The 11898-nt window shown below is 38.4% G+C and overlaps 3 protein-coding genes across 9 annotated transcripts; 1 reads left to right on the top strand and 2 right to left on the bottom strand.

Annotated features, from left to right (window-relative positions):
• Positions 1-438: 438 nt before the first annotated feature.
• LOC137726057 (bystin) lies at positions 439-4350 on the bottom strand. Its single transcript, XM_068464917.2, has 11 exons — positions 3914-4350; positions 3569-3725; positions 3413-3464; positions 3001-3328; positions 2613-2692; positions 2038-2085; positions 1471-1617; positions 1279-1351; positions 1109-1184; positions 827-917; positions 439-722 (listed from the first exon to the last, which is right to left on the bottom strand). Exons 1-10 carry the CDS (start codon positions 4244-4246, stop codon positions 838-840), a joined length of 1374 nt encoding a protein of 457 aa, XP_068321018.2. The 5' UTR covers positions 4247-4350; the 3' UTR covers positions 439-722; positions 827-837.
• Positions 4351-4970: 620 nt separating this feature from the next.
• Positions 4971-9196, bottom strand: LOC137725837 (UDP-glycosyltransferase TURAN-like). Of its 5 annotated transcripts, none has more exons than XR_015962534.1 (18): positions 9063-9196; positions 8890-8981; positions 8696-8729; positions 8534-8589; positions 8291-8431; positions 7901-8049; positions 7729-7818; positions 7576-7642; positions 7429-7492; positions 7220-7331; positions 6931-7097; positions 6701-6811; positions 6534-6595; positions 6382-6437; positions 6173-6248; positions 5722-5850; positions 5514-5573; positions 4971-5255 (listed from the first exon to the last, which is right to left on the bottom strand). XR_015962534.1 is itself a non-coding variant. In XM_068464640.2 (18 exons), exons 1-17 carry the CDS (start codon positions 9157-9159, stop codon positions 5550-5552), a joined length of 1524 nt encoding a protein of 507 aa, XP_068320741.2. In that variant the 5' UTR covers positions 9160-9196; the 3' UTR covers positions 4971-5255; positions 5514-5549. The 5 variants fall into 5 exon arrangements, 3 of the variants coding, with proteins under 3 accessions (XP_068320741.2, XP_068320743.2, XP_068320742.2); XR_015962535.1 differs by having other exon boundaries at positions 8291-8428; XM_068464640.2 differs by having other exon boundaries at positions 6382-6434.
• A 101-nt stretch (positions 9197-9297) lies between these two features.
• LOC137725839 (protein TRIGALACTOSYLDIACYLGLYCEROL 1, chloroplastic-like) lies at positions 9298-11715 on the top strand. 3 transcript variants are annotated; one of them, XM_088694211.1, is made up of 3 exons: positions 9298-9437; positions 10005-10203; positions 10375-11715. In XM_088694211.1, the coding sequence occupies exons 2-3, from the start codon at positions 10157-10159 to the stop codon at positions 11318-11320; spliced, it is 993 nt and encodes a 330-aa protein (XP_088550337.1). In that variant the 5' UTR covers positions 9298-9437; positions 10005-10156; the 3' UTR covers positions 11321-11715. The 3 variants fall into 3 exon arrangements, with proteins under 3 accessions (XP_088550337.1, XP_068320745.2, XP_088550336.1); XM_068464644.2 differs by having other exon boundaries at positions 10309-11715; XM_088694210.1 differs by lacking the exon at positions 9298-9437 and having other exon boundaries at positions 10011-10203; positions 10312-11715.
• The last annotated feature ends 183 nt before the right edge of the window (positions 11716-11898 follow it).

Here is an 11898-nt window from a genome sequence, read left to right as displayed (position 1 = left end):
GTGGTGCGCTGCATGGCCAAGTTGGTTTTGTCCTCAGATTTCAATTCTTGTTGGTTTGAGAAACCTCTAGATTCATTGTCGAGATTCTTCTACAAGATTGCATGCCTCCTTGATTTTTGATAAATCACTATTGTTTCTTCTCCCAAAAAAAAGAAAATATATATATATATATATATGTATATATACTGAAGTGCTTTTGAAATTCAATTTTTTTTTTCTTTTCTGAAAATGCTTCCAGTTATTTAAAAGCAATTTTCTAAGCAAGTCTTGAGACGGATCTAGAACTCTTGAACTGGCCTAAGCTCAATTAAGAATGCCTTACAGTTGGTGTTGTCTCGGACTACGAAGCTAGACTGTAATTTTAAGAAACCGTCCCAAATATTAAAAAAAACTAATAATTGTAAAAATTAATCACTACATTTTTCAATTGAGCGTCGGTTTTAATCTCAGATTGGGGTCTCATCTTCAATTTTCAACTCAAATATTTCAACTATTACAAGAAAACTCATGGATAAAAATATGATACACAATTACTAGAAGCTGTGTAATAATCAAAAAATAAAAATAATATGCTTGTATAAAAACTGTCCGGCGGGTAAACTCCTCCGATTCAAAATTGCTTCAACTCCGAAGGCACGCCCTTGCATTTTCCCGCATTAGGAGATGTACCACTCCGTTCGTGCCCAACTCCATCAACAGCCTGCAGCAGAACCCTGGTTCGCCTGAAACAAGCCGCACATTACGAAAAGATATAACAAAGAGAAAACATAAGGATAACAAGATTAAGAGGAGAAACAGAACGGCACGGCAAATACAAGCATCCTACCGAGCAATAAACTAGTCATCCTCCATAGGCACCTCTGGAATGTCAAACCAATCCTCTTCGAAAGGTTTATTGATCACACCAACTGGAGAAGGTATGTCAAGTCAAGGGGAACACAGAATACTTTCCCTGTTATAATATGTGCTTGGAACTCAATGCTAATGGCTAAATATTGCAAGATCGCATGCCATTAGCAGCTTACGGTTCACGTTTTCAGATGCAATACAGAAAAAGAGAAAAAAATTTGACTATTGTTAAACAAATAGTACAAAGCAAAAAGGATATCAATTGACATGAGATCATCCTCTTTCTCACCACGATTGCGGCTATTTTCTAGTTCCCTTCTTATTTCAGGGGTTACCTACAATGAATCGCGGAATACAGATTACATTTTGCCATGGAGTTATAGCCACAAAGTTATAGAAATGAAATGCCTCAAGAGACAATGCTCCTACCAAATAGTGTTTTTGCGTTTCAAGAAGATTTCTGAGATTATCCTTATCCTCCTTTTGCAATTCATTTTTGTACCTGCAAGGGATTACACCAGCTGTATATGAGGAAAAAGACGATCCAATTACACTAAGTATCATCAATATGCAGTCTAATCATCATTCAGGCACAGAAGAGATTATTAAAACTTTGCCCACCTTTGCACAAATGTAAGAAGTGACTGGTGCCATATCACAGGCATTACTCTTGTTTCCTCCATAAATCTCATAAAATGTGCAACAAGAGCATCGAGTACGCGATATGGCAAGGCATACTTTTTATCCAAAAGAAGCTTTATAAAATAACTGCAACAATTCATAAACAGCATTGTCAAAACAATGTCGCATGCAAGGACCTTCTCCTTTATAATAACAAGAAGAGTACTTCCAAACTGACCAACCATCAGCTATTTAAATTCATTATAGTGGATAAATGTCACAAAAGGAAACTGATAGAAATAGTGCCTTATACAGGGAGGTTTATTGAATCAGATCTTCTACATTTTTCTACTGCTCGGAACATTAGGCCTCCTCACCATGCATTTCACCATATATATAAATCACTTTGGCTTGAACGTTTTTCAAGTTAACAGATATCTTAAACCTTTTTTTCAAACTTTCACAGGCACAAATGCACCTATCTTGCAACCGCACACTCTAAGAGAAGATATGTCTTTATTTCTTTCAAACCATTTTGGAAATACTAACTGTTACATGGTTCAATACCTCGTTGTGCCACAGTATTTCATTTCTGCAAGCTTCATTAATGCAACACTGAAAATACAGCAAAAGCATGTATCAGATATCTACCAGGTAGATTATAAGGACCATGAATAAACAGTATAACTTCCAACATCAGAAACAGAAAATGAAAGAATAACTTGCTAAAGATAAGACAAGCAAAACGGAAAAGTTAACCATAGATTGCTAACTTAAGAAATGAGATATAATCAGGAGATTTGTGCACAACAATTTTAAGTGGTTGTTAAAATTATTTTTTTTTTAAAATGATGCAATTGACTGCTCACAGCCTTTCTAAATGTACGAATAGATCACAAGCCAACTGCTATAAACTAAACATAGTAGTTAGTTAAAAGTATATTCTAGATAAAAATAATCCAAATAACAGATATAATCAACTTCTATTTCTTTTTAAATCCTTATCAGAATGGCTTCTAAGCCGTCACCCAACAAACTCTTCATCTTCAAGGGTCTATTTGGAAGCCCTCTGTTCTGACAAAGGCAAATTGGTTCATAACTTATGGAATCAATACCAAATCTTGATAAGGCAGCTTACATACCTAGAATGAAGTGGAGGAATGGAGACCTTCTGTATAATGCTCCCAAAAATAACAGCTTCTCTTAGATTACATGTCCCTGACTGTTCAAGAAGAAAGAGAAATAGGGACATGGGGGAAGTGCATTAGAATTAGGAAAACATCCATTCCAAAACCGTAAAAACATTTTAGATCCAAGCATCCCATTAATATAATGAAATTGAGGTGAATATCATATCTCAAAAACTTAGTTTGGATACATCCGAATGAACAAGCAAAAAAGGTTAGCATCATAAACCCGTAACTTCAGTATGACAGAGAGAATGAAATCAATTAATGAACTTCCAAAACAAACAAACAACGCTTAAACTTCAAAATACTGCAATTAGATGGAGAAGCATGGCATGTTTACCTCACACAAGGGAAACAGTATTCCTATAAAAAAGGCAGCAGGCTTGTACAAAGACTTCTTCAAAGATTGATATAGTGCAAAATGCAAGCGCTTGTGCTTGCTGATGTCTTCCCTCACCCTTGGGAGCAACACAAGCTTGTAGAAACGTTCTACCTTCTCCTTACCCAAATTGGAAGCAAAAATTCTCGTAGCTTGATACATTGCATTTGGTGACCAATTCTCAGGCTCAGTCAAATATAGGACATCCTCCCATCGTGGCACTGAAGGGATGTGTTTGAATGCCTTGGGAATCTTTCCAGCAGTGTACTTATTAAGAAACTTGCCAACCCTGCACAAACATCGAAAAAGTAAGACATCGTCCTCATGGCCTAGCATTACTCGAATAACAGATACGCTAGGATAGCTTGATTACCCCTTATACAAATCTATGACAGAGGTATCCAATTTAGGCAGAGGCCTCACATCTGCAACCGAACAAATCAAATCAACAAATGAAAATATACTAAAGAAACGACCTTCAGCTTTAGCTAATGAAAGAAGGAACAACAAAATCATATTCCATATCTACCTGAGCCAACATTTGAATCGTTCTCTTTAATTCTTGCGACAATGAGGTCTGCCAGAGTACGCTGCGGACCGGCATCCTTTGACAAGAATTGCTCCAATATTTTCTCATCATGTTCATCAATCTCATGTAATGGCTTCTCGCCATGTTCATCACTTTCCTGAAACTCAAATTAAACATTTTTCATTCACAAATGAAATTAATTTCATCCAATTGAAACCTAACAATTAATAAAAATAACAAAACAACACAATTCAGCATTCATATTTCCTATGTTTCCTCACAGATTCTCACCATTCAAACAAACTCAAAAATCCAATAAACAAGCAATTAGCGATCAAAACTCACTTCATAACCGTCAAATCGGCTCTGCGTTTCAGAGAATCCACCGAAATCATCGATATCCTCCTCTTCGCCGTCGGCCACATCCTTCCGCGGCTCTTCCGATACATCCAGAAGCGAATTGTTAGGGTTTTGAGCGCGGTTCTCCTCGTCCTCTATCTCCCTCTGCTGAGCCAGAGCCTGTTTGAGGATCTTGGAGCTCATGCCGGAAGATATGAGCTTCTCCTCCTGCTGGTGCTGCTTCGACTTGGTCCGCTTCTTTGAGACGACGGAGCCATTTTCTTCGGCGAGGAACGGCTCCGGATTCTGGTGCCTCTCTCTCTGCCTCTTCTTCCCCATTGATGCTGCTGCAGCTGCAGGCGAAGCTTTTTCTGCTATTCAAACTGGAAAGTTAAAACCTCCGCCACCTTGATTTCTTCAGTCTAAAACCCTAACCATAGACAAATTGCGGACCACAAATTAAAAGAAAATATCTAGTGGGCCGGACGATAAAGGGCCGAACAGGGAGGCAAGAGAAATGCGAATGGCCCACCTAATATTCTAACAAGGTGATAAAGGCCCAAGAAGAGCCCAAACTGAACCAAAATCTTAAGATTGCTAGTTTAATTAAATGTTTGTTCTAATTTCTATCCTATTTTTCTTTTTTATGAAGAGTATTGTTTTCTCTTGTTGGATTATAAAATGATATTTTAAACTATTTTAATTTACGGGATTTAAGGTTTAAATGTTTATTTTTTTGGTCTATATTGAAAACTTAAACTTAATTGGAAAGGAACGACAAGCTGACCAACTTGATGTAATAATCGTTAGAGCAACTTCAGTGCACGGTGTGAAATTGAAGATGTAAGTAGACCCTTTACATGTACACGGTATCTTTTGGTGCATTCTACTTTTTAATATTGTTGTCTTCCTCTAATTATTCTCTTATGATTCTTCATTTCTCAAAGTATGTCAATTTCCCTTCTAAATCCGAATTTAAGCTTTGTTTCGACGGGAAATAGCAAGATAAGGTACTATTCTTGATGAATTTGCTTTTGTGGAAAAACAGATAAACAGAAAGGCGTGGTAGAGAACGGGAGCTAATATTAAATTTTGCTTATAAGAACCTGAAAACACCACATATTGTTAGAAATAATAGCGTCAGTTATATCCAGAAAGACACAATATGAAACAAGACCGAAGATACATAGTATACTTTTGTTCTGAAGTCTAAAATTTGCGAAATATCCACATGTTTCAACGCGTGATAAACTGTATATGCGATTTTGATAACATCCCTGGAAGCTGTTCTGAATTCTTTACTCTGCAAATTAGTTTACTGGCATCTAAACTGACTGATCTGCCAAACCTGATAAAGAAGATTACAAAAATAACCAGGAGATTTGTAAGTTGCTTTTTCAATTCATAATTTCATATCACAGACGTATGGCCATGTTTTTATTCAAAATGTGATGTACATAGTTAGCATCGAACGTGTAGAGTGATGGATGGTGGGGGAAGCAAATGCGTTGGTCCAATATGTCCAAGCAACAAGGAAATATGTGGGAAATTGATCGGTGAAACTTTGGTTGCACAAAAGAAACTGTAAATGGTATCATGATATTACCTCATCGACCAAACAACTTTCAACCGGAACCAGAAATCAATCTGAGTTTTTAGAGATAACCTGCAATTTCAGAACCTCTGAAATCAGATTCATAGCCATCTATAGTATAGTACAAGGAAATCAAGACACCACAGGTAGAGGATAAAGAAAAATGTGAGGGTACGTAGTTGATAAGTAAGACTTATGAACATGTATATTATAAGCTTACCTCTAGTGTTAATGCTTTGGCATGCTCTTCCCACTCAGTAGCCCACCTCCCAGACGAAGCCATTTCCAATGCACCATTCCTGAGAACCTTCAAGGAATCACATGCATCTGGAAAACCCTTGAACAGCATCTGTACAGGTTATAAGAGATATTATCATGAAGATGGTGCACCAAACAGTAATCCAAAGTTTTGAGTCGTTGAAGTTATGAAAATTACGTTAATATTGCAGTGGTTAGTCTACCATGCATATTAGTTTCATCTATTAACCACCATGAAATTCACAAAGAGATACCAAAATATATATGATTTGCATTCTTTTTTACTGCATTTCATGCATTTCAAGTTACATGAATTGCATATGAGGTTTGTTACGCAAGTATTAATTGTTACAGTCATTTTAAGTAGCAGTTGAAACATCCCAACAGAGAAACAAGCAAGCTGGCCAACTTACCAAAAGTTCATCCGCTAGTTCTGAAGACGATGAAAACAGAAGGCCGTTTTTCTCAACTTGCACTAGTTCCTTGATGCTTTGAAAAAAGATTACCATAACCAACGACATCAGATTTTAATGTACAGCATCCCCAAACGTCCATATATCATGTCATAATAAGTAAGATTCCTATCGCATAAAGCAAGTAATTAATAAAAACAAGAGTTTACCATGAGTAGGAAACAGCACAAACTGGCAGCCCACAGCCAAACATGTCCACGACCTACTGCCAAAAAATGTAATAACGTAAAGTGAAAAGCAGTTAGAGAAAATTCATATTGTTGTAGATCTATTCTAGTGCAGTATTCAGTTTACCCCTTACCTTCATGGGAAGATCCAACCCTGATGAGGACGTATGCAAGCATACACCAAGATCCGCTGATCCTGCAAATGTAAATAAATATATAACACTGAATACTTTCGGAAGAGCATATAATGTGCAAGGAACAATGGGGACAAAGCACAAGCAATTGAAAATAAAAGACCTACCAAGAAGCAATGGATAGTCTTCAGCAGACAACCACATAGTTCGAAATGCCACGCGTTTGAGGTGTAATCTGCTAATTTTTTCTTCATATTTTTGCTTTTCAGGCCCTTTACCTACACGAATTAAATCAGTATGCAAGTGCGTAAGATGACCCTGCTCTCTCTCTCTCATAACAGATATGCAAGGCTAAAAGGAACCTGACATCCTAGAACAAAGAAACAGTTATACTCACCAGTAATGACAAACAACAGCCTAGGGTATAAGTATTGCTTCCCACCATGAATATCCTTCCAAAGAACCTCTTCTTTAGTAGAATCTTCTTCATTTAAAATAGCGGCAACACGCCTGTCATACATGACAGCTGCTTCCAAGAGAATTTCAAAATCTTCGTCAGGAGTCCTGTAAAGAACCATTCAAAAAGACTAATAAAGAAGACAAATAAAAATTGAAAAATCAAATGTTTTAAACATGGGGTTTGTCTTTCATGTTACATCAAAGTATTCCACTGAATATTAGCTCACCAGCTTGTACTGCTAACTATGAGTGCCGGCCTGTGTGGCTTCGAAGTAACGTCAGTACCAACCAGAGTGGTAAACAGAGTATCATTTATGTCTGTATTCACTCCCCCTGATCCTGTTAGATATATGTTAACATATTGAAAGAACATTACTAATCAATGAAGGGCAGTCAAGAAGCAAATTAAAAATTTAAAGAAACTGATTATTATTACCAGTGCTAGTGCAATCGTGAACACCAAGTGGCTGCCTTAGATTTTTATCTAATCTGCAGAACAACTGCAAATAACTCACATGTTATACCAAATTCTCCAAACCAAAAAAGAGAATCAAAACAAGCTCAGAATTAGGCATTCAAACACCTTATGCTTTTCTTCAAGTGAAGCAGGTCGGAAAAACTCAGGAGGCTGATCATATAAAACTGTGGCTCTATCAATTTGGAAGACAACAGAAGACAAGTAAATATATATCACTTGATAATAAAGTTTTGTGAAATATTGAGCTGACCCTCTTACTTAATTCCCCAATTTTGAGCCAATTCATGTTGCATTGCCCTCGTTACACATAGGGAACCATCTGCCATCTTCCCGAAATACCTCTCAAACCTAATCAGGAAAGAGAAACTCAATCTACTGCACCACCAAAAATATGCCCTCAAAGAAAAGTCTAAAAAAATTCAATAGCTACCAACGGTATATTGCCACAAATCGACTACTTCTTCCAAGAGACAATGCCAGTAAAGTATATCCAAAATTATGCCAGTCAACAATAAAGGCAGATTTCCTAAGCCAGCTTGCCCATTTTACAGCCATTAAGGTCGGAACAGAGGGTGGATTCTGCACAAGCAAAATGAATCACAGGATTTAGAGAAAGAAAGTTCACATTCAATTCACGTACCCTAAAATCTAAATACAAAATTCAGGAACCAACTGATATTTGTAGCCTAAAATTTGCAAATGGTTGGCACTTAGCAGCTAATTAATCAAACTTGAAAACTTTGTCATAGAAAAACAATTAAACACTGTCTAGTTTATCAAAGGCTTCTGCAACTTCCCAACTGGAGCAATGCAAGCTCACCTGAACTAGAAAAACATCGGGAGCAGGTATCTTAACGCAAAGAAACCAAAGAAGCATTAAAGACTGAGTCACTGCCTTGATCAAAAGCACGAAGGGTCTAAGTATGTTGGGCAGGCCACGCGTAAATGTCTGCCACTGCTGCTGCCAACCAGAATCACAAAAACTTTAATCTTGTGGACGACCAAAAAAATTCGATAGTAAGATACTGCGGTAAAAAGAAAATTGCACTTCAACAATAACTACCATTTTGTGTATGTGAATGGACTGATGTTCAAGTAGAGCGGAATGGGGTTCGGAACCTGTCCAAACATTCCAACTCAAATCCAAATCAGCATATGAAGTAACATTTAGATTCAAATTTGCTCAACAATGCACCTAATTCTACCATCAAAGCAAAAGATGTACCTCCATATGCAACAATATCTACCTCCAGAGACGCCTGAAACGCACATTCAATAGCAAAAATCACAAAAAAGGTCCAAAATTCTCACGGAAAAGAGCAATTCCGACTTCAAAACACATTTCAAAAGCACAAAATGGAAAATTAAGAATTGGGTTGTTGGTAAATCAGCTGTAGAAGTTCAGGCGGGGGTGCTTACCTGTCGGGCAAGCGAAAGAGCGTGATACTGCATACGGGGGCTCCGCCCAATATCGCCCAGCACCACCACGCACGCCCGCCCTCTCTTCCCTCCTGCAATCAGAAATCCCAAACTCCTCATAAATCTGCAAAGAAACGAGCTTTCGAGAAAAAAGAAAGAACGAAAAAGCTTGCCTTTGCCGGCCATGGTTCTCTGTTCCGCTTGGATTCTGATCTCCGACGGAGAGAGTGGTGCCAACTGCCAAAGGTGCAGACTTGCAGTTGAAGTCATGAGGAAGACGAAGGGAGAGAGCGAGAGTTGTGGGATGTCAAGGCGGGCCGGTTAGCTGGGCTTAGTCGACCCAATTCGACCCAATTTCGCACGAGAAATAATAAAATGGGCCTAGCCTAACTGGGTTTTCTTTCTTTTGGATTTGAACCATAAGAATTCACACTCATCCGAGATGCTTACTGACTTGGAGTCACCACCCATCCTCTCAAGCCGCGAGCTTTCGCCATTGTTAGGGTTCTGAATTTGCTTGCTTTGATCAGGACAGTGGAGGTTCCAAGGTATTTTCTTCACATTTATTACATATTTTCATCTGGGTTTTGATAGTCTTGGTGTTTTGTGATTGGATTGTGTGCTTTTTTGTTGAATTGAAATGCTATATGGTGTTAATTGTGGTGCTTTTTTGTTAAATAGAAATGCAATATGCTGTTGATTGTGGTGCAAAATTGTTCAGTTGGGAATTAGAGTTTTCTCTGCTGCTATATAATGTTTAGAAGTTTATTGGATTATGTTGGTGAAGAAATGGATGCGTTATTAGTGTAAAAACTTAGCTTAGCTTAATTTCATGACTTTGGGTCGGAAGGTAGTTGAGGTACCATTAATTGGCAATTTGGGAAGTATCCAAGTTTTGTAAGCACCTGCAAGGTTTGGTAAACTTCCGACGGCGGGCATTTGTTCACATCCTCACATGGTCTGTCTTGAATCTAGATAAATACTCTATTCTCTTTGACTTGTTCAATTTGATTCTAAAGAAATTCATTGGTTCCATTCACTTTTTCTGGGTCAATCTGATTTGTGCATTTCTTGTGTTTACTCTTCATTTCGTGTGTGTTTTGTGATGAAATCAGGTGAACACAGATATCGCTGACTCCAGCGCTGAACAGTATGGTAACTTGAGGAGAGCACACTGATCTGTGGTGCTTCTTCCGTTGTGCTAAAATTGGAAAGCAGACTGAATTGTTTATCCACAAAAAGTTCAGGAAATTTAACAGAACCAACCATGCAAACCGCTTCATATCTTCATCCATTCTCTTATTTTTCTGACAGGTATCTAATTTTATGAATGTTCTCATCTCATTGTTTTTGTTTCCGTGTTTTTTTTTTTTTTTTTTTTTTTTTGAAGTTCAATTTAAGTCTTGAAACATATTTCAGAAGAAACCATTTAAAACCAGATGGGTGGAGTAAATCACAAACCTCATATTCAAGTGATCTTGTTAGGAGAGTTCTGATTACTAGAAGACCTCAGACGTGTAAGTTTCTCTTGCCTAAGCAACAAACCAGATTGTATGCAATTCCCAACACGGATGATGGCCACCCTTCTGCCTCTGTGTTAGAAGATTCAAATACAAATCATGCACCCAATTCGGAAGCGAAGACAGTGTTGCACAAATGGTCACCTCCCACGTATATGTGGAGGGGGTTTTCAGCTCTTATCCTGGCAGGACAGGTTATTTTGAGAACTTTGAAGGGCAAGGTGCACTGGGGAAATACACTCCAGCAATTAAGGAGAGTTGGGCCAGGTTCAGTCGGGGTCTGTCTCTTGACTTCAACATTTGTTGGCATGGCCTTTACAATCCAATTCGTTAGGGAATTTACTAGATTAGGGTTAAGCAGAGCCGTTGGTGGGGTTTTAGCACTGGCTTTCTCAAGGGAGTTGAGTCCTGTAATTACATCAATCGTGGTTGCTGGGCGTATTGGAAGCTCATTTGCAGCAGAGTTGGGAACAATGCAGGTTTCTGAGCAAACCGACACTCTGAGAGTTCTTGGGGCAGACCCGGTTGATTATCTTGTGACTCCGAGGGTGATTGCTACATGTATTGCCCTTCCGTTTCTGACTCTAATGTGTTTCTCAGTAGGGATGGCATCCAGCGCCCTCCTTTCCGATGGCATTTATGGTGTTAGCATCAACATTATATTGGATTCAGCTTGCCGAGCTCTCAAGCCATGGGATATAATTAGTGCAATGATCAAGTCACAGGTTTTTGGTGCGATCATATCAATTGTGAGTTGTGCTTGGGGAGTGACCACTATGGGAGGAGCCAAGGGTGTCGGAGAGTCAACAACTTCGGCTGTGGTTATATCTCTTGTTGGGATCTTTATCGCAGATTTTGTACTTTCGTGTTGTTTCTTCCAGGGAGTTGGAGATTCGTTGAAGAGGCTCTAAGTGGTTGCTGATAAGCTAATGGAGAGGCTGAAGCAGGAAACAAATCAAAGTATGTATACTTGGCTGCGTGACGTTTTCGCACAATGGCAGGTCAGCTTGTAGTACTCCTTGATGGTTATTGAGGCATTTCTCTCCCCTCAATAAATCTAGCGAGCGACTGTTAACAACCTCAAAGCAGCGAGGCATATAGCGAGCCTGCTGGAGTTGAAATTTTTGTGAATTTTCCGTTAAAATAGCAAAACAGCGTTGTTTAACGAGGCTATTGGAGATGCTCTTAGCTTTGCCCTTTGATTAACAATATGACAAGTCCCAAATTGTTGCAACTTGTGAATTAATCCAAATATCGAGGGGTGCAAGTGGAATGGAATTTCTGATTCCGCCATTGAAATTTCCAATTTCGACACTAAAGTTATATCGTGAAAATTTCTTTTTGTGACATTTACGACCTAGCTAAACTAACCTTTGCACAAAAACACCACATTCCAGCAAGGCTTAACGATTTCCCGTGACTTGCATGTGACAACTATTATTTTGTGTCACCTTATTACCTTAATGTTTTTTTCGTGCCAGATTGCTAC

This window comes from Pyrus communis, chromosome 5 (genome assembly GCF_041283825.1).
Source record: "Pyrus communis isolate YQ-2024b chromosome 5, ASM4128382v1, whole genome shotgun sequence".
NCBI classification, from domain to species: Eukaryota; Viridiplantae; Streptophyta; class Magnoliopsida; order Rosales; family Rosaceae; genus Pyrus; species Pyrus communis.
The sequence above is the reverse complement of the archived record's forward strand: the minus strand, read 5'-3'. Positions and strand labels throughout refer to the sequence as shown.